This window comes from Rhipicephalus sanguineus, chromosome 3 (assembly GCF_013339695.2).
Source record: "Rhipicephalus sanguineus isolate Rsan-2018 chromosome 3, BIME_Rsan_1.4, whole genome shotgun sequence".
NCBI lineage: Eukaryota > Metazoa > Arthropoda > Arachnida > Ixodida > Ixodidae > Rhipicephalus > Rhipicephalus sanguineus.
This window is the reverse complement of record NC_051178.1, coordinates 185843872-185871472: the sequence shown is the minus strand read 5'-3', so window position 1 is coordinate 185871472 and position 27601 is coordinate 185843872. Positions and strand designations below refer to the sequence as shown.

General features: G+C 46.1%; 1 protein-coding gene across 1 annotated transcript; it reads right to left on the bottom strand.

The window, feature by feature from the left end:
- On the bottom strand, window positions 1-27533 carry LOC119387828 (solute carrier family 22 member 13). The gene is made up of 12 exons (XM_037655357.2): window positions 27284-27533; window positions 21848-22123; window positions 21225-21359; window positions 20046-20149; window positions 19733-19887; window positions 11994-12162; window positions 10558-10687; window positions 8295-8419; window positions 4664-4878; window positions 3389-3570; window positions 2375-2596; window positions 1-544 (listed from the first exon to the last, which is right to left on the bottom strand). The coding sequence occupies exons 2-12, from the start codon at window positions 22070-22072 to the stop codon at window positions 497-499; spliced, it is 1710 nt and encodes a 569-aa protein (XP_037511285.1). The 5' UTR covers window positions 22073-22123; window positions 27284-27533; the 3' UTR covers window positions 1-496.
- Between the last annotated feature and the right edge of the window lie 68 nt (window positions 27534-27601).

The window sequence follows — 27601 nt, the reverse complement described above, 5'->3', positions numbered from 1 at the left end:
CCGGTGGGCTTTGTGTCCGTTTTCTTCAATAGAGCCCTGCTTGATCACGCAAGGCCATGCCTATAAGGCAGCAATCGCAGGGTCAGGCTGTGCTCGGCTGGACACGCATGGCAACGATGCTGTTTTCTTGTCTTTGTTTGTTTGTTTGTTTTTTTATCTCGACTGTGCAATTGTGAGTGAAATGCGATCCGTTTTGCCGCACGAGAATTCGCCCTGCACCGAATTCAGTATGGGCTTACAATTTCAGCGAAAAAAAAAAAAGAAAGGCTACCTCCGAGTGAAACAATAGGAAAGAGGACGAGCCTCATTTCACGATTTTTTCAAAAAATATTTTTAGCGGTCATCTTTGGTCTGTTGGCAGTAGGAGTTCTACTGAAGCGCGCACTGATGCCGTCGAGCGGCGAGCGCTTGGAGCAAGAGCAACGTGCACTCGCTATTGGTCGGCGCCTGTTTATGCCTGCCGGGATCTCAATGTCTTCGTTGCTTATAGATAACTTCACAGGCGTGCTTGCAAAACGCTGTTGTTGGGCGAGGATTTTGCTTCCTGGAAAAAGGAACAGAAAAAAAAGGGGCTGTGTGAGGTAGTGCACGTGAATTAATGATGACTTCGACAAATGTAGTTGCATATACATCGCATTACATTTTTGCGGTGTAGGGAAAGGATATGAGAAGTCACTGATGGTTGCACCTTCCTGATTTGAGGATTTTCACGTCACTTAGTAGCTATTACCAGCACATTACGCGGGACTTATCTTCACGGAAAAAAAGGGTGTAAAAGCCACGCCAATACCGCCAGCAAACGTCATCAACTGACGCAAAAGTGACAGCGAACGTAATCTAGTCAGTTACGACGACAACGAAATTATCTTTACGTTCGCCGCTCTCAGGAGCGCGCGCTGATATGTTCTTCCTCTCCTATGGAATACTCGTGCTTTTATGCAATCATAACTCGTTATACGTCATGTGTCTGCTATTATACGAGATGCTACTTGTACACACTGCACTCCTTTTTGTTTCCCTTGTTTTGAATGCGCCGCCTTGCATCCTGAGAACAAGCACCGGTGTCATTAAGACGACGCCTGACGATCACCAGCAGTCATTTTGCCTGGCAGGGTAATAGCCACATAAAGGCCGTCTCTGCCTCACTTGCGACGTTAGCGCTCGCTCGTTACGAACACAAATTGACGTTCGGCGTAATCAATGTCACACACGAAGTGTGCTGGCAACTATCCGAAATCCACGCCCTCGTCGCAACAAGATATTTCCGTCCTCTTAAAGCTACGAGCGCCATCTTCCTTCAAGCGCACGACGTACACATATACGTAGTCTTATGGCGGGATAATACAATTTTCTATTTTTAGTGCACTCCGGTCCCTGCACCGATCTCAATCAGTGCACGCTATTTAACTCTCTCCGCAGCCTGACATTTTCGATGTTTGGGCATAGAGGTCAGACGTGTGCGAAAGACAAGTTCTAATTATTTTACATGCGTACAAGCGCAAATCGTACGCAGACACTGTTTACTATAGCTGCGTATAAGATACGAATATGTTAGCGACCGTTTAAGAAATAAGAAAGTAATACTCCTGCGTGCAGGCTTGTCCGACTCGGTACGGTTATCCATATGAATGAATTTAAGCGTATTTAATTGGCATCTTCTTTAACGTGTGGTAGCGTCCCGGTGCAACCACGATTGTTCTGTTCATCTTTGTTTAGTCCATTGTGGACCTCTACAAACAGCGCTTTGCGTTGACAAACCACTAAATTCTAAGAGAATTTTGTTGCACTAAAAGTATTCACCTTTTTTTCTAATTTTGTCTGTCTCTTACCCTTGAGGCGCTAGTCTTTCAGCTGTCTTTTGTAATTCTTTACTGCAGATTCGCTTGCCTCCCTTTTTTCTTATAGTCTTTTCAAAACAAACAAGGCCTCGAATTGGGTAACTATGTTGTGATTGGGATAAAAAACTGCGAAATACGCATGACTACGGCAAGGAAAGAACACGTTTACTTTTGTCCTGTGTCTTCGCGCTGTGTCTTCCGCGGTTCTATATCCAAAATCACTAATCACCAACTGGCCTACAGACATACTCTTCTAAGTAACCAATTTGTCTTCGTTGGCTGCATTATAAACGCAATGCTGCAGTTAAAAAAACGAGATGCGTAAATGAGTTAATAGGGCAGGCCGATGGGCTATTTGGTAGTACATGATTCGAGCAGTAGCGCAAAGAATCACATGGACGAAGAATGAGCAAGACAGCGTCCCGTCTTGTTCTTTCGCCGTCCATGTGATCTTTTGCGCAACTGTGAGGAGTAAATGTCGAAGCATTGTTAGATTGTTTGGTTTTTCTATTAGGAAATGGAATATTGTATCATACCACGCCGTTTGTTTCTGTCTGCCGGCGTGCCTTGCGGCGGTTCCGCCTCGCGGACACGAGTGGGCAGAAGCAAAACGACTGTCCCCGGGCGAAGTTCTCGCTGTCCTCGATGCTCTGAGGCAATGCCTGGTTTAGGGTCTCAGGTAGACAGAAGAGCAGTACGCCAGCGATCAGGCTTAGCACTCCCATCACCATCATGGGCAGGTACTTGTCGTACTCGGTCTGCGGGGGACACAGGAATCGCACAGTTTGGGTCATTCCACGTGTTGAGATTGTGTCGTGAGCTTTGTTCACATTGTGGCAGTGACGCCGTACGTCCGATTGACTCTATAGTTGACTCCATGGACGCTTACAACCAGACTGCATATCGTGAAACTCGGATCCTATGATTTGAAAGTGTAGGGATACTTGGCTGCAAAGTCATGATCGAGTCAATATTCTCGACGTGTTATTGTAAGGGACAGAAATTTCTGTTGCAGTAAAGTTTAAGGACTACCTGCGCAACCTGTCACTACAACCTTTAATTAAATGTAATTCGTTATCAGCTGCTGCCTGAGTGGCCCTGAAAATTTTGAATTTAGATTTCGCTGCTCGTATTCTGCAGCCGTCTGAGTGGGGTACCTGTTTATAACGAAAAGTTTCGGCGGAGCTTCCAAATGAAATGTCAGCATATTAAAGGACTTGAAAACTCGTTTAAACGTGCGTTTGAAGCACGGGGTGTTTCCGTTAATGCAAGCTCTAACAGGAGGATGTCTATATGGTTAGGTAGCGCACTTTCGACGGGGACAAAAGAAACAGAAAGGACACGACACACGAAAGTGCGCTGCCTAACCACATATATGCATAATGATCAGTCACCAACTAGCCCAGCTCTCAACCTTATTGAAGGAGGATGTACTTTATCGTGCTACACAGCGTCAAGAAAGCTGCGTGACGCACGTAAGCACAATTCTGCATGCCACGAGTGCAATCTGCATGGATAAAGTAGGAAACTGAGCAGCACATAGAGCTTACCAAGGACGCCACTTGTGCTCCTAGGAGGCTGCCGATGTCGCCCACGAGACGCTGAAGGAATAGTATGCGGCCTCGGATTACCGTGGGATACAGCTCCGAAGAAGTTTGGAATGTGATGTTGTAGCCTCCCGCGAAAGACATCATCGAGATGACACCAATAACCAACGTCCACGTCGGATCATCTGCGACACAAAGAGGTGGAATGTTACGTTGATCTTGCGCATGCTTGAGGTTCGCATCCCACATTTAAACTGCGTATCATAGGAACATCAGTGTCGCTTTTCTTTAGCGATGTGTTTCCTCTTTAGTGGTACAACGCATAGCCGTAGCAAGCGTGAAAGCTATGAGGTGCGAGCGTTTACAAAATTGGGCTCGTACGTGCAGCATGGTGGGACTGCATACGTAAAATTGAATGTCTACGTCGTTAATCGAGGATGTTTGCCACTAGAACAAACTTCGTAACACAATGTGTAGTCATACTTTCTGACTTTGCCAGATAACATTCGGCTAGACTCATTTTGAAGTGACCATACCTTCACTTGATGAGGAACCAGCCTCGTTTTTACGGCCGCGAATTGCCTCAATGGCACTCAAAGCTCCTTTAAACTTCACGTTAGGCGTCACTTTCTGTATGTTCATTGTTGCATGCAATACCGCGGCTAAGCGTCGTATGAGGTAGACAAGACACCGAGCACGACAAATAAGCAGCTGATGCTGTCTTACTAAATCGCAAACAAAGTGCGTACAAGGATTTCGATGGGTAGATTGAGCACGTAGAGGAAGCCTGTGTTACAGCGTATATCCGCAACCTTCGTAGCAAATACGTCTACAGTGGCAGGAGGTAAGCATTAAGTAACGCACGCTGTCAGAAACTGAGAGAAGAGGCGCGATGCAATAACATACCGTGACATCAGAAATTGCTTCAGCAATTCAGTGCTCTTGCATAAAGCGCGGTAGCTCTTATCTTATTTGTAGTGTTTTAATACGCCGCTAATACAAATTTACGTTATATGAAGCTGCATTATTGCCCTTACAGCATTGTATGTAAATATGAAATAGAATAAAGCCGGACCTCATATTAATCACTGCACGAAATTGAGAAAGCTAATGGAGAGCGCGCGAGCTGCGCAGGCGTGTGGTGGAAGCGTGAACTATTGTCTCAACCTGCAAAGTACGTACGAACCCTCGAAGCGAGGAAAGTACCATTAGGGGGTTAATACGCGGTGGCTACTTCCACGGCATAGCTGCCTGATGTAACTGTGTATATAGCCGTACCAGTTCGCACGATGGCCATCAGCAGGCACACGGCTCCCCCGAGCAGCATGAAGCCAGCGTTGGGCCAACGCCGGCCCAGGATATCCAGTGCCGTGATGCACAGAATGTTGACGGGCATCTCGAAGGCGATGGCGATCGAGTAGATGGCGTACAAGTTCAACCCCAGGCGGCCCAAGCCAAGGGCGTTCGAGTTGTAGCACAGGCACACGATAAAGCTGCGCGAACAAGATCAGGCCACATGAGACGCGAGCGTTACTCGCTTCAAGCATGAGATTCGGAGGCACCGGTTCACGTAGTGGCAGTGAGACGAGGCAGTGAGAAACAGGGTGTCGGAACGAAAATTTTTTCGTTTCGGTTTTAGTTTCATTCCACAGCAAAAAGTTCCGTTCCGTTTCTGTTCTGGAACAAGAAAAATGTTCCGTAACGGTTCGTAAACACGTTCTTCCCACGTTCCTCAGAGGAGCGGAAGTAACTGTACCACGAATTCCTACCAACTAGCACAAACCAGTATACCCTTCCAAGTCATATTATTTATTTTCTCACAAGTCAATTACGAGTTTTTAGTGGGCTCAGTCCTTTGTGTGAAGGGAATGAGCACGATCTCAGAAGCATCACGTCATTGAGTGTACTCTCTTATGTGCGAGACTGCTGTTCTGATAAAAAGATCGCCACGCCTGCGCGGAACACCCAGCACAGTCACAGCGAAAGCTGGAAGAGCGGACTTTGTAGAGCCCGTCGTAGAGTCTCTTGGGGCAACTAATACAAGAACACATACATGCAAGGTACCCACTACGCCATAAATCATTGTAATTTTTCTGCAGTAGCGAAGCACCCACTATGCCATTATTCGTCATTCTTCGGAGAATCGTGGTACGCGCTACACATCTGTAAGGCATTATGAGTACTTTGTGCTGTGGCTGATGACGATGAAGAATTATGGTTGAGCCCTTTGTAATGGGTTGGAAGCATCCAACGACCGACTCGTTGCGCAATTCGCGTTGTGTGACGCCAGGCTGTTATTTTACTCTTCTGCCACGCTATATTACATACATTTTAACACGATTCCTTGCCCGACATGACGCCTGTATAGAGTATTTTTGCGAAAGAGTTACAAGCACCAGCGTGGCACTGTGGTGGAATACTCGACTGCCACGCAGAAGGCGCGGGTTAAAATCCCATCCGATCCTAGAAATTTGTCTCTCATTTCATTTTTTTTATTTCACGCGATAGCGGTTACGGAGGCCAGCGGCGGCGGCGGCGGACAACTATGGCGCCAAAATCGGCTGTTGTGATCTCATAACAGCTTTCGCTGTAACAAACTTCAGCGCTGACAATGCACTCTCCACGCTGGCCTGCGTGACAGGCGCGCGAAAGTCCATCTGCGTTAATATAAACATCTCTAGTTGCCACTGTTTTCGTTTCTCGCACAATTTCAACATAGCTTTGCTTTGGGATTTCTGCCTGAGGTACTCGCTAATACTGTACCCTGAGATATGCATAATTGCTCACGTCGCATGACCTCAGTTGTTCCGGATTGCCAAGCTCTTTTGTGAACCGAAAAACGCTTTGAAAAATTTCGGTTTCACTCCGCAAGGAAATAATAGATAATGTCTCGGTTACATTTTCGTTCCGGTCAAAAATATAGGTTTTTTTTTTCGTTTTTCGTTTTTGGTTTTCGTTCCGTTCCGACACACTGGTGAGAAAGAAAGAGAAGAGGAACATCTGCTGCTCTATTCTGCATTAAGGGAAAGGTAAAGGGAGGTAATACATTACGGAGTCTGCTACCTGCATGAATGCATAAAAAAAAAGAGGAAAAAAGACGGTTGCTTCGGTGCGTCCAAGAAATGCCCATGCTCTGAGAGAATTGTATTGATCTTGATTGACTGCGCGGATGTTCACGATAAAAGATAATAATAACTATAATAATAAATTTGTTTGCTTCCGAGTGAGCATTGTAAATTAAAGCAAGCTGGTTTACTTTTTTGTTGGCCCCTACGCAAAAGAATTCCTGAGGCATACAGCTACAAAAAAAATGCAGCTATATGCCAATTTCGGCTGGATACAAAGAAAAAAGCCATATTAAAGTTAAAATGCGCAGATCAGATGTGTGCGCTCTGTTAGTGAAGGATCAAGGCTCTCTTCAATACCAATAAACCTCTACTAACCCTTCAGAGCAAAATAACAGTACTTCACAAATGGGAAGAAAGGAAGCGTAAGTTTTTCACGTGCTCTTTGTTGGCGAAGCGCACACGCATTTTAAAGCGGTGGACAGAACATCCGGGCATCCTTCCCTATCTGCGCATGCCCAACGGCATGTACACGAAGAACCAAATGAAGAGAGCTTTCACACACTGACACGACCCAGGCATAGAGAATTGAGCGGCAAGGGTAAAAATTGTATGTGTACCTCCCGGTAAGGTGTTTTATATATCGGTTCCTGAATATATAGGTGAATTGCTGCTTTACCAAATATACTGTGTATATATCCTGAAACTTGAACCACAAGTATTAGTGAAGAAGCGTGTTGCGCAGCCAACAACGTAGCGCTCACAGAAGAATGACGCTTGGCCTTCATTAAGGAATATCCAGTGTTTTCATGAGATTTGTAGGGCTCGTAAGTGCTGTTAGTAAAACGCTTTTCGGAAGCTTTATCCTGTTTCTATGAAATGAGCTACCTGTGAAAGATAAAACGGCATGCAAATTTTAGGCCTGCTCACAAAACACTAGATTGCGCATTTCAAGATATGTTAGTACGCGCTTGTTAACATGTTGCACGTACGAGGAATGTGAGCATTGTAGTGTACAGTACAGCAGAGTCCAGAAGGACATCAGAAGATATATATGCAAGTCAACTTGGCTTACTTGCTTGGACTTGTTGGTAGATTCGGCTGGGCTTATAGTGTGTATCAGCTGGAAAGCAGTACGCATCATCTCCGTGTCGATATACCTACCGCTATATATATATATATATATTTTTTTTTGACAGCGTTTGTGGCACTGGTAACATCAAAATTAGGCAAGTTCCGTAGTTGATATACACTATATTCGTGTCCAGGAAGCATCAGCACGTTTTCTTCACCTGCCGCTTTGGTCTAGTGGTTACGGTGCTAGAATGCTGACCCGAAGGTCGCGGGATCGAATCCAGGCCGCGGCGGCCGCATTTTCGATGGAAGCGAAAATGCTTGAGGCCCGTGTACTTGGATATCGGTGCACTTTAAAGAACTCGAGGTGGTCGAAATTTCCGCAGCCCTCCACTACGGCGTCCCTCATAATTATATCGTGGTTTTGGGACGTTATACCCCAACAATTGTTATTATAGCACGGTTTCTTCAGCGTGTAATTGTTGCCACATGAAGTAGTGTGATGTAAGAGTGGGAGTGAAATGCAAAGTTGGTTTCTAAAGCAATAGTCGGGACACACAAAAAGAACGTACCTTCGGCGTACTACCTCAAGAGTTATTAGCTTATTGTTATTGAGGGCTCACTTAAAATGAAGCACTTCATGTTGTAATATAGTACTGATTCATTTACGTCAGGCAACAATGTTTAATGGCTCATCCTTATCGGAAGCAACAAAAACACGGATATAGATAAGGCGAACACTAGCGTTAACTGCAAAGCGGCTCACTCACCAACCAAGATATGAGAAGATGACGATCTTGCGTAACCTGGGATACTTGACAACGGCGACAGTTGTCTGCCAGAAACCTGTTTGCTGTTTTTTCTCGTTGCCCTGGACATCTTTGGGCTCTGGGTCCTAAGGAGGTAAAGATACCAACGAAGAGGTAAGTGCGCTACATCTTAGCTCCAGAAAAGCGCATTTAATGGGCCTCGCGACGGCGATGACGACATCCTGACTTCAGTGAGGAAGGCTATCTTTAGTAGCGCCTGCACGCGCTAGCGGTGCATTTATGTTCGTGTATCACAGTAAAACAGAATTGCCTTGAACTATCTGTATCCGACAAGGAGGCTGTAAACCTTTCTCACTTCTTAGCTTGGGGCTCTAAAAACGTTGGCGTCTGCACGCACATTTTGTTGTGTACAGTAAGTAATACTGTAACAGACGAAAAAAACTTTGTGGGAATCGTTAAGAACAAGGCAGTTGAGCAGGGGCGTAGCCAGAAATTTTTTCGGGGGGGGGGGGGGTCAACCATACTTTATGTAAGTTCGTGCGTGCGTTTGTATGTGTGCATGTATATATACGCAAGCAAAACTGAAAAATTTCGGGGGGGGGTTTGAACCCCCCGAACCCCCCCCCCCCCCCCTTGGCTACGCCCCTGCAGTTGAGAACGTGTCTGTGGCCATACCATACTTCTATAGCTGTAGACGAACCACGTAGCGTCGACGAACTATATATAAAAATACTGGACGAAATCTACAGCGGCTCCACAGCCAACACAGCCCTCCATAAAGAAAGCGACAAAATTCCAATAAAGAAGGGTGTAAGGCAGGAAGACACGATCTTCCCAATGCTATTCACTGCGGGCTTACAGGAGCTTCTCAGGGTCTTATATTGGGAAGAGTTAATGGAGAGTACCTTAGTAACCTGCTATTCGCTGATGACATTGCAGTGATGAGTAACTCAGAAGACGAATTGCAGCTCATGATTCTGAATTGGACAAGGAAAGCGGAACGGTAGGTCTGAAAATTAATACGAATAAAACTAAAGTAATGTGCAACAGTCTCGGAAGAGAACAGCGCTTTGGGATAGGTAGCGAGGCACTGGAAGTGGTAAATGAATAAGTCTACTCAGGACAGCTAGTGACCGCGGAGCCGAACCATGAGAATGAAGTTTAAAAGGACAGACTGGTGGGCTAGTTGGTATTGCATAACTCCGGAAAGGAAATGCTATTTTTGTCGCGTCAGCCGCTTGTGTGATATGCTTGGTTGATTGCCTTGTGTATTCCTTCGCCCCCCTCGCCCTCTTCTTTTTCCTTTCGCGCGGTGTCATGTGCATATATATGCAATCACCTGCAATAAACACTGAGTTGTTAGTTTAGCGCTGTGTCCCGTCTTGCTCTGTCGTCGTCTGTGGAATTTTTGCGCTACTGTTCAGAGTCATGAGAATGAAGTAATTAGAACATTAAGAATGGGGTGGAGCGCATTCTGCACGCACTCTCAAATCATGAATGGTAATCTACCACTATCCCTCAAGAGAAAGGTATATAACAGCTGCATCCTACCGATACTTACCTACGTAAAAGAAACCTGGGGGCTTACAAAGAGGGTTCAACTTAAATTGAGGACGACGCAGCGAGCGATGGAAAGGAAAATGATAGGTGTAACCTTAAGAGATAGGACAAGAGCAGAGTGGGTCAGGGAACAAACGGGGGTTAAGGATATCATAGTTGAACTCATGAAGAAGAAATGGATATGGACCGGGCAGGTAGCACGTGGGCAGGATAACCGGTGGTCATTAATAATAATAACCGGTGGAGAGGGAGACAGAAAATTAGGTGGGTAGATGAGATTAAGAAGTTCGCGGCTATAACGCGGCCGTAGCAAGGCGGAGCATGGGAGAGGCCTTTGCCCTGCAGTGGGAGCAGTCAGGATGATGATCATGATGATGATGATAGCCGTAGATAAATAGAAGAGAAAACCACGATATGAATTTGGGTTGTCTCATAATGCCTCATCGTGATTCTAGCACAGAAAGGCCAGGAACTTAAATTGTGCTTAGATAAGTTGATACACAGAGAAATCGCTGGTCTGTTTTTTTTTTAACTAATGTTCAATAAACAGGATATGTGTTTATAAGTTTATCGCACAATTTTTTGTTCAAGTGCAGTTTTTTTTTTTTTTTTTGCAGCTACCGTAAGAGCATCCTTCAGTGTGCCATGGACCTTGAATAGCGTACATGAATGACGGCGTAAGGTATTTCACTAAGATGCTTACTTGTAGAAGTTCGTTGAGGCGCTCCTCGCTGACTTCCTTTCCGTTGAATCGAGCAATCTTCTGGAAGGTCTGCAGGGCTTTCTTTTTCTTGCCAACGGACAGCAGCCATCCAGAAGATTCTGGCAGCCACCTGTATTATTGAAGCACGTGGCAAAGCAAGATTCTTTGTACGAGTAGTGTGCATTACGCTTGGAAAGAATAGTAAAGTGCTCACGCACGCGCTGTCGATTGTGAACGGAAAAGCCTTCAAGTCACAGTGAGTCCTTTTGAATGTGTCTTTGTGCCATATCGCGTCTGAGACGTTGGCGTTCCTCTGGCTCGGAGGGATGAGTTTGGGAAGTGGGAAGTGGAGGATGGTGGTGCAAACACGCTAGCAATCATTGAAGGACGTACACTCATGTTTGGTTGGGAAAATAGGAATCAGAGACTGGGCCTCGCATGATTTAGTTCAAGGGCGTGTTTTAGCTGTACTGCTTCGTGCGAGGGTCGGCCGAGCTTCGCAAGCTGAACCGAGCATAACTTGGTTCGAGTGGCCCGCACGCCGGCACTAAGGTGCGTCGAAGTGTCCAGCTTTCGGTGTCGCGGAGGTACGTCAGCATAAGGCGCGGAGTAAATAAAGCATACTGTCCTTCCCGAATGACAATTAGTTCTGAGGGATCCAACGCCATAGGTACCTCATAGTTCTAAAATACGAAATTTTGGCATATGCATCGGTAAAAACCTGCAAAGTACCACTATAGGAAGAAAGAGGAGCCGCGTTGTTTTCTGGCGTCCACGCGATTACTGTATGTTAGAAAAACGTGGAACGAGAGAGAAAAAGTGAAGCCGAAATTTCTTCCTTTTGACGAGCACCAATAAGAAGGAGAGAAGGGACTAAAATCGCCGAAGCATATGAGGCCGCAATCTACGTTGACCCGAATACGTCTTGCTCTGCAGTCGCTGTCGTTTGCTCGGAGCAGTCATTCGCTGCAAAATTCAAAACGTCACCCAGAACGACGTCGGGGCAGAGCTCTTAAAGCACGACGTCACCCGGCCGAGTATCAAGCGTGACGCGTCGACATCTGCTGCATACTGTATACAATCGCCATTGTCTCAGCAATAAACGGCTTTCATCACTCGGCTACTGGACCGCTTACAGACATGTATACGGATCCGAGCTCTTCGATATTGGCGATGCCGCTAAAACAGGTGGAACACAACGGACTTGTGATATGGCCAATATTGCATGAAATGTGAGGCAGACTTGCAAATCCCGCAAACTTATTACACTATGACAAGAAGACCTTTCACGTGCGTTCGCGTTTTCAACGCTAGGCGAGATAAACATGTTGACTGTACGGCATACCGTGCTGTGTATGCACACGCACCCTCGATCGTACAAAGTATAATGGCCTTTCTTTTACGGCCTACAAAAGCTGCGCGAATGGTATACCCACCAGAGGGAGATAAGCAGAACTGCGTCGACAGCGGTGTTTGTGATAAGGAGGCCCCTCCAACTCTGAATGAGATAAGTGTACCACGGCAGCGCAGTGGCCAGCACGGACCAGTTGATGGCCCACAGGAAGGCGACCAGCGTGCGCCGCTCTTTCACCGTGTACTCCAACGCTGCAGTGGGGCAGAATATTACGTAAAGAAGAATGAAAACACACATACGTTAAGAAATTTTCGATGACACGTAATGAAGACGGTTCTATGACCCCTTCAGGATTAGCTAACCACGCCACGCGGCGGAAAGGACTACACACAATGAGGAACACGAATAAAGTTCAATTTCCTCCCGTGTGTCGTCTATTCTCGCTCCGTTTGTGCATTTAGCTAATTATGTTGCGATGAACAAACTAGCCCTTCAAGATGGCCTTCTACAAGACCCTATACACATGCTGGTTCCCACATTCTATATGGTTCATTTCAAGATAAAGGCAAAACAAAGAGCGCATGTTCACGAATGAGTTTCAATAATGCTCTTAGCGAGTTTCAAATAATGATCTTGCGTGTACAGTTTTAAATGCGAAGCATTTCTTAGCGAACCTTTTGCACTTTGAGCGTTTCTATCTACGTATCTATCTATCTAGCCGCCTACGTCCGAGTGCTCTCATGATCGCCTCCTTAACTTGGTGTAGACCAAAATTGGCATGGGAGGGTGAGAGGATTCAACAAATATGTCTGTCGGGTAATGACATGAATAACGTCAAAATCCTGTCGCGTACGTCGTCAAACCATTTCCTCCAGACACGTGTGGCACATACCCGTTCTCGAGGGGCCGCGGTGTACGGGTAGGCGCCACAGGTGATTGACAGTTTATATCTACCCAGGAACGGCGAGAACAGACATTGGTAATTTAAATGCGAGAGCTGTTAAGAAAAACCGACATCGGCTGCGTTGATCCGACGAATGGAAAGAATAAAAGTTAGGATCTCAGCAGGATTCGAACCCAAGCATTCTGCGTGGCAATCAGGTATTCTACCACAGAGCCACGCCAGGTCTACAAACTGGTTTAGAAAAACAGCCTACGCAGGCGTAATGTCGGTGCAGCGTCAATTGTGGTTGTGGTGCTGGCTATCTAATTTTACAAGAAAGCAAGAAACACTAAATATGTACTCCTACAACACAGGCGTCACATCAGATTAGCGTCTGTGGTTCCAGTGTTGGCTCCGCTTTTATAGCATTCTAATAAACATTACATTTGTATTCCTATGATTCAGCAAGCTATATTGAAGTATTGCTCGAACCCGAAGGAATACATTAACGAAAGTTACGCATGACATTCACATGATCGCACCATAAAGTGCACTCAGTTTCGATACTACTGACATAAGTACTCTAACGTGAGGGCTGACGTTACACCAGACCATAGGTTACCCTTTCAACGCCAGTGTTGTCGACGTGCCTGGTAAGCCTACGATATGCATGCAGCTACTACTATTACAAAAACACGTCGATCCACCTCGTAACGCTTGCCTCAAAGACATAAAATACAGCATAGAAGTACTCGCTGACTGCTTCGCATGAAACCGATTCCCACGACGCGTGGGATCTGCCGAATTTGTTTCTTGTTTTTCATATTGAAATGAGCACTCTATAATTTGTCATTGCTTTAGTCTTTGTGAACTCTCATCACACACTATATACTTCCTTTTTCACTTACCTTCAAATTCTATAATCATCTTCCTAAACAGGACGCAGGCGTAGTGCCAGTCATTAGGAAGGGAACAACGCTAATGGAGACATTTTTGTTCAAGTTAAGCAACCTCAGATAGAAAAGGCACAACTGACAGGAGGTAACCTTACCCTGTCCCTCTTCCATTGTTATTGTCATACTCCCTCACTTCAATTCAGTGGAAACTTATATCAAAGCGAAGCTGATGACTCAGCGCAAAACAATGCCTTTTGTTATCGCACATGCTCTTCTCTCTTAATACGACAGCATGGTCCAGTAAACATAAATGTTTTCGCAATGTGCGAATTAGGGCCCAATGTCTAATCTAGAACCTACACAGACGTCTCAGGCAGGCACATTTTTGCCGAAGAATTCCTGGATGTCTGTGGTTTTAACAGCAGAGCTGGTTATGCTCTGCTTACCCCCGTGCCGGCGCGCGTTCTCTTCGTCCTCTTCTTCATCTTCGGCTTCGCTCCCCGAACACGTGCGCCCGGCACGCGCTCACAAAGAAGATATCGAAAAAAAAAAAACGGAGATCAAGACAGAAAAAGAAAGGGAGAGAGAATGAGAGAAAAACAATAAAAGAGATAAAGAGAAAGAAGGAAACAGGAAGCGAGAGAAAGAAAGAGAGAGGGAGAAAGAAGGAAAAAGGAAGCGTAGGGGAACGGGTCGTAAAATCACGTGACACTAGTCACTGACATGTTCCCGCCAAAATCACGTAACACTAGTCACACGATGTAAAATCACGTACCGTATAGTCCTGTGACATGTTCCATCCAAAATCACATAACACTGGCCACGTGACGTAAAATCACATTACACTGTAGTCACGTGACATGTTACCGCCAAAATCGCGTAACACTAATCATGTGACATGTCCCGCCAAAATCTCGTAATACTAGTCACATGATGTAAAATCACGTACCGCTAGTCCCGTGACATGTTCCATCCAAAATCACACAACACTGGCCACGTGACGTAAAATCACGTAACACTGTAGTCACGTGACATGTTACCGCTAAAATCGCGTAAAACTAATCATGTGACATGTCCCCGCCAAAATCACGTAACACTAGTCACATGACTTCTCCCCACCAAAGAAATCACGTAACATTAGTCACGGGACATGTTCCTGACAAATCCATGTCGTTTAGGCGGTGCAGGGACACGGGCTTGGGAGCGCATCTCAGGAGTCCGAGTACTAGCTCCGCTGCTGGTTCCAGCCTTGCACCACTAGAACAAACCGCGCCTCTTTTTAGGAGCTTGCTCCTTATGCTCGGGGCTTGTCCATCACCGTAGTAGCCGCTTGTTCTCATTGCTTCCGCTAGCTTGGCGTAACACAGGTAAATTATAACCATCTCAGTGCACGCTCGCGCGAAAGAGAAATCTTCTTCCTCTTGTTCTTCGAGCACCTTGATGATGATATTAACGCAGGCAAAACCACATATACCATAGCCAACTGTATGCGGCACTCACTCCGCTCCGGCGCGTGCTCTAGTTTGATAGGAGACCTCTAGAGGGCCACAACTGCGCGCGTCCTCTCTCCTTCGACAGTGGTCAGTCAGTGCGCTTCGATACTAATAACACGAACGAATAAGACAAGGCGGCCGAGCGGAGGGCTCGCAAGGCAGCAGCAGTGCGGGCTCGCCGCCAAGACCCTGCGGTGAGAGCTCGCGAGGCCGCAGGGAGACGTCAGCGTCGTGAGGACCCCGAGATACATGCCCGCGAAGCCGAAGAAGCGCGGAAGCGGCGGCAAGAGAACCTCGAAGAGGTACGGGCGCGGGATGCAGCGGCCAAGCGCCGAAAGCGGTCGCTACCTGAAGTTCGTGGCGCCTACGCGCGCTTCAAGCGCGATTTCCTCGACCACACGTTCGGCCACAGCTGCAAGGTCTGCGACCGCTTGTGGTTCGACAACAACGTGACCACAGAAAGTATATTGAGGCTTAAAGAAAAACATAAAATAAATGCCTCATTCATTACTATAACAACGTGTCACGTCTTTATATCACAGTAGAGGAACTGTACGGAGCATTCACGGTTTACCCGATTATCTCCGAGCAAGCTCCTCTAACATCATTCACCTCGTGGATATAGTGGGGATTTTTTTTTTGCCCTCACTTAAGAGATGGCCTATATAATCTCCATCACACGACCTGCAATGTATGATGTATGATGTGACAACTTTATACCTATTGGCCTCGAGATCTTTGAGTGGCGCCCTCTCGCGTGTGCCGTCAGAGAGGAGACTCGGGTGCCGCTCTTCGCGCGCGCGTTCGCTACGTGAAGGCTGGTCGACGCTACCGGCCAGTCTCTCCTGCTCGAATTATTGAAACATTAATGGAAAAGTTCATAAAGCAATTTGTACTGAATGTTCAAGGAAAATGCCCAGCGAAATCGAGCGGAGTTGCCGTCAGGAGCACGTTCAGTGTCGATTGCTCCTGGTGTCGTCTGCTAGCAGTCAATGTGTGCATCTGCATGTATGGCGACGATTCCTTTTTGCGACTGTTCTATGGCCGTGGCGCACTCAAAATAACTTTCCGGCCCATTTTCGATTACTGATTGAAAGAGCTCTCTTTCTCCTCTTCCTGGACATATTCGCCAATTTTTCCTGCTGCTTACCAAGCTGTACTATCGGTGAGAAATGAAGCACGAACAGCGGAGCGCGTTCCCCAAGCATTAGGAACTATATAATGCGCGTCATCCTGTCACCACCATTGACATGCACGCACACCCGATTAGGCAGCACTGCGCAATCGAAAGCAAGAATCTGGCTCACGAGCGGCAAACCGCAAGAGCGTATCTATTTCTAATCATAAGGGTGCGAACTGTACCACGCGCACCACCGCTAGCGTTTCATTCGGAGCCGATAGTACGTGTAACAAGTTTGAATGTGCATCCAACTCGCCCAATTTACGCTAGTTGTCCGCAATAACCCGCTGGTCGATTAAGTTATCAATTTTATTTTGTCGGCAAACGTTTTTTGAAGGTGACTACAATTGGGAGTGGAGTGTGAACTTTCGTTCAAGTCTGTTTACATAATGTTAACTTTTGCGAATACGCCGTAAAGTTGATCGCGCTTCGCTTCCAAAGCAGCGCAGACTCTCTTTAACTCGCTTGGCGGGACGTTCGCACTTTCACGTAAGCTATTTCAACGCTATGAATCCAGCCCAGTGAGTGACGCTACGAACTCGGTGGTATGATCCTGACCGCGATGGCTCTGTGTATAGAAGATACGTTAAATGTTAACGTTTCTTAACCTCCTGTAATACTAGCAGCCATCTAAAGAACTATCATGACAAGAAAATACAGCTAGTCGTCGAGGAACGCTGTGCAACGTGAGCGAACTATAAGAAAAATACCGCTGTTCTAGCCACAGCCAAGCAGACGACAAAAGCCGAATCCCCGCCTTTGCGTCACCCAAGGAGGTTAAAAAAAATTTCCTTGGCGTCACCGGAGCGTAAAGACTTTAACCGGAGCGCCGTTCGCAGCGCCGCCATCGGTGGCGCACGAATATGTGCATTATAGTGTACTAGAATAATTATTCTAGTACACTATAATGTGCATCCTTCGGTCTGCACATGAAGAGTTTTCCTAGCGGCTTTTCTGTACGCCAGCGGCGTTCCTATTCTCCTGTGGCAGAATTCCCTTGTCATTGTTTAGGTTACGAACCAGAATAACAAGATTCTGCAGCTAATGTGTGTATGTATATTTTTAGTACTTGCAGTGAAAATTGACTTTGAAACTTACTTTAAAAGTTTACATTAATTCAAATGCCACTTGCAATAGGCGGGAGGCTTAGAATAATGAGTACGCTGCATTACCTTTAGGGTGTTCGTGTGGAAGTGCTATAGGTCATGGTGTTCCGCGACGTGAAGTTTGTTTTGTCACTCTCGTAAGCGCATGTCTGTCTAGCAAGCAAATGTTACGTTGAATTCTTATTGATGTTAACCGTCTGTGATAACAAACTTTTTTAAACACACAGCCTGTACTGCTGGGCTTAGCCAAACGGCTACATGGTATAGTACTTAGAGTGCATATAGTACTCTAAAACGTGGACAGTTTGTTGAAAACACACGCCCACTGCATCCACCACATGACGTCTGACGCAAACGTAATGTTCATTATAGTAAGTACTGCGCAGAAGAGCCTGATACGAACGACTGTCGTGTAGGTTCATGACAGCCACAACGCATCATCTATGCGACACATGTCTCTCTTATACGAGTATGGTGTTACATATTGACAATATATATGCAATATATTTTGCAATATATATGCAATTATGAATAAAAGATAAAGTCTCGTGGATAAGTCGCTCTTACGCCGAACCAAGGTAATCCCGTGGAACTCAAGGTAGCCTGTGTTTTTTAACTGCTGGGCAATTGCGGTCAGAGGCACTTTTTTAACCGCGGATCTGTTTAAGCTCGGAGAGACTTCGTAGTTCATGAACATAAATTATCACCATCATGAACCGGCATGCACTCTCTTCGTCCTCTTCATCTTCTTCACTCCCCGAACACATGCTCCGATTTGTTCGGCATGGGATGCAATGACTCTGATGGGCGAGAGAACGAGTACAAAGAGAGAGAAGGGGAGAAAGAAAGGTACAAAGAAAGAGGAAGAGAGAAATTCTTGGCGGAAAAAATTCTAGGCGGGATTCGAACCCACGGAAGGAAGGTAGGACGGAAGGTAGGCGAGGAGAGAGTATAGCATAGTATAGAAAGAATGAGAAAGACGTTGAAAGAGAAAGAAAGCGTGAGAAAGAAATAGAGAGGGAAAGAGAAAGAAAGAGACAGGAATAGAAAGCGCCAGGCCTGCGCGGAAAGCGCAGCACAGTCACAGCGAAAGCTGGAAGAGCGGCATTTCTAGAGCCCGTTATAAACTCTCTTGTGGCTACTAATACAAGTAAATTAGCAACGTACCCACTACGCCACAAATCATAATTTTTGGGAAGTTGGGAAGCACTTACCACGACATTATTCGTTATTCTGCGGAGAAGCAAGGTATCATCTGTAAGGCATTATGCGCATTTTGTAGATGCGACGGTTGATAACGATGAAGAATTATCCCTGAACTCTTTGTAATGGGTTGGAAGCTCTACATGACCCACAAGTTACGTAATTCATATTGTGTGACGCCCGGTGGTTATTTAACTGTCCCACCACGCTTTATAACATACGTTAACCGGAGAAACGGAGAGCGAGAGACAGAGAGAGAGGGGGGGAATTAACTTTATTGAGAGCCTGAGGAAATGGATCATGGTAGCCTTATGGGCTTCCTTGGCAACCAATACAAGTGCACTTGCGAGGAACCCACTACGCTATAAATCACTGTAATTTTTCAGAAGTAGGGCAGCAGGCACTGTGCCATTTTTTGTCATTCTACGGAGAGCGTTGCTACCTGCTATACGCATGTAAGGCATTATGCGCACTTTGTTGATGCTGTGCCTGATGACGATGAAGAATTATGGCAGAGCCCTTTGTAATGGGTTGGAAGCATTCAACAACCTACTCGTTGCGCAATTCGCATTGTGTGACGCCTGGTTACAGAATTCGCGTTGTGCGACGCTTGGTGCTTATTTTAATCTTCTACCACGCTATATTGCATATGCTAATGTGGTTCCTTCCCGACATGAAGCCTGTATAGGACCTTTTTGCAAAGCAGTTTCAAGCACCGGCATGGCTCAAAGGTTGAATACTGGGCTCCCACGCAGAGGGTCCAGGTTCGATCCTCATTCCGTCCTGGAAATTATTTCTTATTTCGTTTTTTCCTTATTTCGTGCGATAGCGGTTACGGACACCGGCGGCGGCGGCGGCGGCGGACAACTACGGCGCCAAAAACGGCCGTTGAAATGATCTCATAAAAGCTTTCGCTGTAATATAGAGAGAATGAAAGGGATAGAAATAGACAGAAACAGAATAGAAATAAGGAAGGCCGCCCGGCCGCGCGCTCCTTTCAGGCTTGTCACCCCTCGTTTTACACACTTTCTCCTTCCGATTTGTGAAGTGATAGTCTTACCGATGACGTAGATCGTGGTGCATACGGTATCAGATCCCATGGACGTCATAAACCTCCAAATTGGGAACGTCGAGAAGGTGGGAAAGAATGTCCCAAGCAAATTCCCAGTTGCGCCGATGAGCATGACAAGGATTACTGTCTTTTTTCGGCCTATCCTGCAATCAGAAAAAGAAAAAAAAAGTTTTAGAATACATTGCTTAGTGAATCATCGGTTTGTTCATAATGACGAAACAAAGGATGTCATAAAGCCTGTCGAAAATTAGAAAAAATAATGAATTCAGCCGGAATCACAGTTCGGGCGTGTGGTCCTCACCTGTCGGCAAGGAATCCAGAAAGTAAATAGGAGATTATGGACCCTGTGAAGTAGGCTGTGTGGACTGCGTACATCTTCCAGCTGTCTCCGCACACCCATTGATTCTGCATAAGTTCAAGGTGGTAGCGAAGATAAAGGAATAAAACTTATTGAGTGACAGGTGCACGATACAATCCCCTATTTCGTTTGGCTGAAATATAAATGGACAGCCTGGACGAAAAAAGATCTGCGTGCCGTTGCTGACGACATTTCACTGTTCTTTCTTTATTTTATTTTTTTAATACCGCATGGGTTGAGTTTCTCAGTTCTTTATCTTTAATCGGAATCACCCTTTGGCCTAGACGAAGGAAACGAGAAAAGGAAGGATCTCGGTTGATCTGGTAACACGAAAAGATGCGGCATTTGCAAGCACTTCTCAAAAGACGTAATGACAGATTTGTTCAGCGAGAGATTAGCGTGACGCAAGAGGTGGCTTCACCTTTACTCACTACGTAGGTTGCATTGATAGACGTGTTTTGGACGAAGACATTCACTTTCTTCTCAATGATGAGTTCTTATTTATAGCAGTCGTGTACAAACTGTCTGGGTATCGCCTTTTTACTGCAATCGGTCTTTGTAGGTCGAATGTGGTTCCATTGCAAGCATACCTTATCCAGTGGATAATTTGGAAAGTAATGAATTGCTTGGGTTTTACGAATTGTCATTTTAGAGTGACTTAACAGGCGCTGCAAAAGGTCCTGTAGGAAAGCAACAGTTATATACAGCTAGCAAAGCCGGGATCCGATGATGACATCAAAGCCGAATTATTGCTGTTAGACTAACTTATTGTTGTAGGACGCCTTTGTAGCTCTCCTCCTGAAGTGCCCCGCAGTGGTAACAGAGCTTTTGAACAACCGGCCGAATGTGCCTTAAGCATTGTGGGGGCAAGTCATGGAGGCACTTGGGCAAACTACTGCGCGGGACATTGAGGTTTTGGTACCCTTGAGGGACTACTCGCCGTCCCGTACTGACAACGATGGAAATAATGAATTAGGTGCAGCAACGGCTATACTTTAAGGTGGACGCTTATAAACATGTCTTACTGTATGGCTATACTGTGCAGTTCCCAATGTGATTATCATTCAAGCAAAGCAAGATAAATGAAACAATAACGGAAAACGCTAGAAAACGACAACCCACCTCCATGGTGACGGTGGTGTAGATCTCACTGTTATCGTAGTACCATCTCGTGGGGCAAGTGACCCACTCGCTGCCGCTGTCAGCGATTGCTGTGTCGTTGCTGCTGTACTGGCCATCGGGCTGTTGCCGTAGTAGCTGTAATCCGTAAAGGTGAATCGTGCAGAATTAGTCACCATGGAAAAGCATTCAACGAGAGCTCTGCTTGCTTTATTATCTTTTCTTTTTCTCGAATAGTTTGGTTCCGTGACAGCAATTTGAGTGTTCTCAGTATATTTGTTTTTCTTGTACAGAAGTATGCACTCAAATATCCTAAATATTGCTGACTCAATGGCGACAGCGCTTCCATCTCATGAAATTGTGTTCTCATTGTGAATCCTGATAATGTGGTTAGCTGCACGATCCAGTGAATATGATGTAAATGCTTGCTTCTTGCGACGCTACGTTACAGTCTGCACGAAATCGACAATACACCCAACTGGATGCGATAAACTCAAGCCCACAGGCAAGTGAACACTGGGACCTTAAAAACAACTAAAGCGACACATTACGCTATCATATCTTTCTAAGCTGCGTTATCAAGCGTGTTGTAGGTTGGGTTAATGCTGAATAGAATGCATACGCACCTGACAGCGACCTGTTGGAAGCTCTTTGACGTCTACAGGCGGTGTAGAGCTGTCGCCTGTATAATTGAGGAAGCACCACTGGCTGGCTGGTGTGATGTGGATGAACACTTGACCGAAGTAGCAGAGCGTCGCGTGCCAAGCGGACAGCATCAACGCTGCTGTGACGATGGTCTTGTTAAATAGGCCATAGCCTCCGACCTCGCGTAGAACTTTCTCAAACTCCATGGCCACCCTTCACAGCCCAATAAGGGATCCACTTCGTTCTTCAGTGCTAGACTGAGGGGGTCAAAAAGAGACGAAACGTATGCTTCAGGTAATGTTCTCACGCTGCTATGCTCATTCTTGCGTCGCGTGTATATTGGCTGGCTAGTCACTCGGTGGTCTCCAAATTTCCTGGCCAACAGGCCGTACTGGCGACCAATGGTGGTGCCGAGAGCCGAATAACATAATACTACATGAAGTTTAGTAAAAAATAATTAATAAACATAAGTAACGGTACTCGAGCTTAGAATGAAATGGTATTTCAATTAGTTTAGCCGACGCGCGTTTGTCAATTAGTTTTTTTTTCCTAGTTCTTTGACCCCCTACGGTAAGGTTTCGCCCGAAAAGGAGCAAAATAACTATATTATACGATAACGTTGGCATTTTTGTTTTTGCCGCCAAGTCTACGTTGGTGCATACATTTCAACTTATACTAAATGAAAACGGCTCGAAAACAAGCACGTTCACATTTTGCGGTAGTCAGCAGTCAGCTTCTCTGTTTTTTCCTTGTTCACAGTAACACTAGCTTCTGGTGTGTGTGTGTGTGTGTGTGTGTGTGTGTGTGTGTGTGTGTGTGTGTGTGTGTGTGTGTGTGTGTGTGTGTGTGTGTGTGTGTGTGTGTGTGTGTGTGTGTGTGTGTGTGTGTGTGTGTGTGTGTGTGTGTGTGTGTGCGTGCGCGTGTGCGTGTGTGTGTGTGTGTGTGTGTGTGTGTGTGTGTGTGTGTGTGTGTGTGTGTGTGTGTGTGTGTGTGTGTGTGTGTGTGTGTGTGTGTGTGTGTGTGTGTGTGTGTGTGTGTGTGTGTGTGTGTGTGTGTGCATATATGGGAAAGTGGTTCGTTAAAACGTTTCAACTATCCATTCAGATAGCCGGTACAAACGTAGCTTACTTTCCAAAATGCATGCAATTATTAAGCGAACGAGAATACAACGTGATGCGTTTAGGTCGTGCCGTTACGAGGTCAAATAAGCCCTCGTGGGATGCTTGTCGACGGAAGATTTGTCGGTGTATGTGTACGTACAGAAGAGTACGACATAAGCTGCTCTTAACGATTATGTAAACCTTACGTCACAGTAGCCCATAAGCATTCTAGAGGATTTACCAAGAACGGTCGCGTTTGACACATGCGGTGCGCCTAAATTCAGCATTTTGACATTGTGACGTTTTGCAGGGTTGCCAGACAAGCTGGCTCACCCTGGCTCACCCTGGCTCACCCTGGTGAGCCTCCCTGCCTTTCTCTCACGACTTCTGTCTCTTTCGCTCTCTTACATCAACCTTACGTTATCGTCAATTTATTGGCCTTTCGCCTCTTATCAGACATTGCATCCGCTTCTGTTTCTTGGCTACTAGAACTTGCCGTCGTAAAAAATGGGGGTCGTCATAGTTACTATTGAGGTTATCTAAGAGGGGTTTTGGTTAAAACTGATAACGCAGTGGAGGAGACGCGTACCGTTAACTGCCTGAAAGCCCGTAAAAAAGTAACAGCAGCCTGCGAAAGTAAGCTGCCTGTCGGCAGCAGTAGTCATTCGTCTATGCAAGGCGAGGTGGGGAATGGTAGCTAGAGAGGAGTTAGCCAGACAACGCGGATGAAATATGGCACACGCGAATAACCTCACGCGGTCACGTTTCATGGCGGTTATCTCTTGGCTGTACAGCGCTTCTCCTGCAAAGAGATGTTCTGCGCTGCTTTAGAGACCGCTGGGGCAAAGTATGCATGCAAGCGCGTCAGTTTATTACACAAAGAATATTGCGGATATCTAGGCTATGGTACAAAGTGTTGTGCCTAATCGAGAGTGGGCGCAATATAGTGCACATGTATGACTTTAAAAGGATAATATATTCAAAATTAATTCCTTGTACGCATGACGTTAATCGGACTTTAAAACTACCGGTTTCATGGTCCGCCTTCTGTGCTGAGCCATATGCTATACGGAAGCAAAGGCTTATAGGAGTCCTTCCTGCAACTTAGGTTCTGGTGAGGTGGTCGTATGATGCAGAACGGCAGACACTGAGATTTTCAAGTGAATGATGTAAAAATAAGTACTACTTTTTTACAGCATTCTAAAGCCGCAGAAGCGGTACTAATATGTACAACCGATTTCAGCTTTGTACAGATGTATCATAACTTGGAACCATAAAAATCCCTGATGCCGCCAACCTCAACGTGCCGAAAACTACCTGATATGGCGCATGTTAGTTAACGTTCGTTTAGAATGCCCGATTTGAAGTCGTATAGAGTACACAGCGCTGCCTCGCCGGCCGAGTGATTCGCTAAGCGCCAGTCGGCAACTCTTAATTGTACTCTGGCGCGACGCGTTGCGTTTAGTGCGCAAGCGAGGGTTTCAGAGCTTAACTGTTCTCTTTCCTCAATGATAAGCAATAGCTTAAGAGCAATCGCAGATGTTCAGTTGCAACTAAGGATATGCAGCTGACTGCTACTTACTTTTAGATGATCTACCAGGAGGTACGAGTGTTTTAATGGTCATTTGATGGTGGACAGGGCTACAAGCTCTGGCCTGATGGTCCCCATTGCGAGATTATGTTGTAGGGATGGCAATAGGGCGAGGTGTGTGAGAGAGAGCGAGATAATACAAGGTGGTTATCAGTGTAACAGAACGCCGGATATCTTGAGGGGTGTACTATAGACGTTGACACGGACATTGCAAGCAATTGTCTGGTGAATTTTCACTCGTCTCTTTATGAGCTTGAATTCGAAACAGTGCACAACCGCATAGCTCTTATCGCATACCAGACATTGCAGGGATAAAGTAACATGGACGCAGCGAAATTTCCTGGGCCAAAAATGAAGCACGATCCCTAAGGGACCCTATGACCTCTCTAGAATACCGGTGTTATGGTACACACCATTGGCGCCTACACGGATATGTCTGTCCGTTGCATTTCCAACATGTAACGCTTGCAATGGTAATAAAAGTGCGACTCATGGAGTGCAGCATTGAGCGCTTTTCATTCTTGGCCCACCACGGATAGCAAGCAGTGAGCATATGGTCATCGTAAGCATTATATGAGGCGGTTTCAGAGACTTCTGGGTGTCGTTATTTACCACATAACATTCTCTGAGAGCTCTATTGTCGTTACTTTCGCAATCATAAGTTCGTTCTTAGAAGCGTAACTGATGTTCAGCGTACCATTTTCTTTTACTCGCGCTGAAGACTGGGCACCCGAACGTCAACGTGACGTCAGTGACTTCAAAGTTCTTTCGATCTTTCGCATTTTGGCCCCATTAGCCCGATGAACTTTCCTGAAACTTTCTAATACAGGTCTCTGGCTCCCTTAGAACGCGGTGTAATTCATTCGTACCGCTAATGTGGGCCCTAGCAGACACTGTCAAAATCTGTTCGTCATGGTGAGTTGGAGAGCGAACCTCTAGCGGCATCGCCACCTTAATTTATTGTATTTTAATTGACGTCACTTGACGTGCGCCCCGGGAGCGGAGAGTCCTTTAATTTGGGGGGCATCTGGGGGTTCACGTTTACTGAGCGTCTTCTCTCGCAAGAGCGGTGTTGCTGGGAGTGGGAAAGGGCAGCTTACTTATACGAGAAAAAAAATTATTTACCTTTATAGTGCGCTTTTAAGGAACTCTTGTGGCCTCAGTGCTTTTTCTTTGCTGGTTAATTAAGCGATCAGGAGGTGCGGGCCTCATTATACCCTAAGTGTTATGGCGTGTCGTTGCAGTCACGCCTCGGAAGAAGTCAGAGCTGAGTGGCCACAAATTTCTGAACGAAATTGCTTCTTAAGCAGAGCGTAGCGAAGGTTAGGCGCCTTATCTGAGGAATGCGGACTCCTGCCTGCTAGAAGTGGCGGAGGCTGAAGATTTTACAAGCGCTGCTAGTGGCAGAATAGATAACATCTACCTGTACTTTTACTTCACAGTTAACCGACTTGGACTTTCGCAATATGCGCAGAATTTGCTTGCGCGAATGCACGACGATGTTGATGTTAAAAAAAGAAAGATTAAATTATCGGGTTCTACGAGCCAAAACCACAATATAATTAGGAGGCACGCCGTGGTGTGGGACTCTGATTTTGACCACCTGAAGATTCTTGACGCGCACCTAAATCTATGCGCATAAACCTTACTTCTTCTTTTTCATTTCTCATTGAAATGCAGTTGCCGTGGCCGGGAAATGAACATGTCTCCTCGAGCTTAGCTCCGCTTCGCTTAATAATAATTGTTGGAGTTTTACGTCCCAAAACCACGATATCATTATGAAAGATAGCGTAGTGCAGGGCTCCGGAAATTTCGACCACCTGGGGTTCTTTAACGTGAACCTAAATCTAAGCACACGGGCCTCTAGCATTTCGCCTCTGTCGAAATGCGGCCACACCGGCCGGGATTATATAGATCCCGCGGCCTTCGGATCAGCACTCGAGCACCATAACCATTAGACCAACGCAGTGAAGCAGCGCTACGCCGCAGCCAGTAATCTACCACGGTGGATGACGTCGATGTTTGTCTGTACGATTACCTTTAAAGGGACACTAAAGTGAACCAACGAATCGGTTTAAATTGATAAATTGTTCTCTGGGAACTCTAATGGCGTTAATTTCATCATCTTGGTTTATTAATAGAGGAGACAATCAAGGTCAAAGATCGTTTTTAATTTTCGTGCCGAAATCTCCGCACGTTACGCCACGGTTTCCAAAGTGTAATTTCCGTATATTGGCTCGACGAAATTTCCTGAAACTTGACACGTTAATTTCAAAATGTGAACAGCGCATAGCCGGGATTAGATCCCTTGACGTGTTCAGTCTGCCCCCTCGGAAGACAATGCACTTCATTTTTGCCGATTAGGAACTACGTAGGCCCTTTTAGACGCCGTCATAATCAATGACGTCACGATGATTGGGGTGGCAATTTCAACGAGGCGTCTCCACCCGCATTTTCTTTTTGCGCGTTTTCTCGCTTATCAAGGGTCTTCTCGCGGTAAGCGCGTGACCTTGGTATTGTGAAAGAGTAATTTACTAATACGAGAAAGATCGTTTTTCTCTTTAGGCATTGAATAGATGCTCCCACCAAGACAATGTTATTCCTGACAATGCAGTAGTGGCAAGAAGAATTTTTCTGAGCGGGGAGGGGCGAGTAGGAGGGGTAATTGTTATGAGCAGGTAAGGAAAAAAAAAAGAAAAGAAAAGATAAGAGATTGGTTAACTCACCACTCCTGCAAGTGAACGTTTCCGATGGATTCACTCCGGCGGCCACGGCGGTCCACATCCCCTGAAAAACGAGGCTGCAGGTGGTGAAACCGCACACTCCTCGCCCCGCTGTTCGCCACGAGTCCTGCTCACTTTCTCAACGCGAAGCCGTGCGCGAACTACACGGAGCTGGCGTGCAGTTCACACCCACCCACAAACACGCCTTGCCGCCGCGTGTGGCCGCGTTTCCCCGCTCGAGTCGCTAAGAGCGCCGTCTCCTGTCCGGCCGCCTCCACTTTATAACCGTCGTTTGTCGAATGGTGGCCGTTGTAAAGATAA

Bases quoted from the DNA above. Each gene is read 5' to 3' on its own strand.
- LOC119387828 (XM_037655357.2), bottom strand. From the start codon at position 22,072: ATGGAGTTTGAGAAAGTTCTACGCGAGGTCGGAGGCTATGGCCTATTT. The intron at 19,888-20,045 runs GTGAGGACCACA...TTCTGATTGCAG, and splicing joins TCTGGATTCCTTGCCGACAG to GATAGGCCGAAAAAAGACAG. The intron at 4,879-8,294 runs GTGAGTGAGCCG...TTGTTCGCGCAG, and splicing joins ATCTTCTCATATCTTGGTTG to CTTTATCGTGTGCCTGTGCT.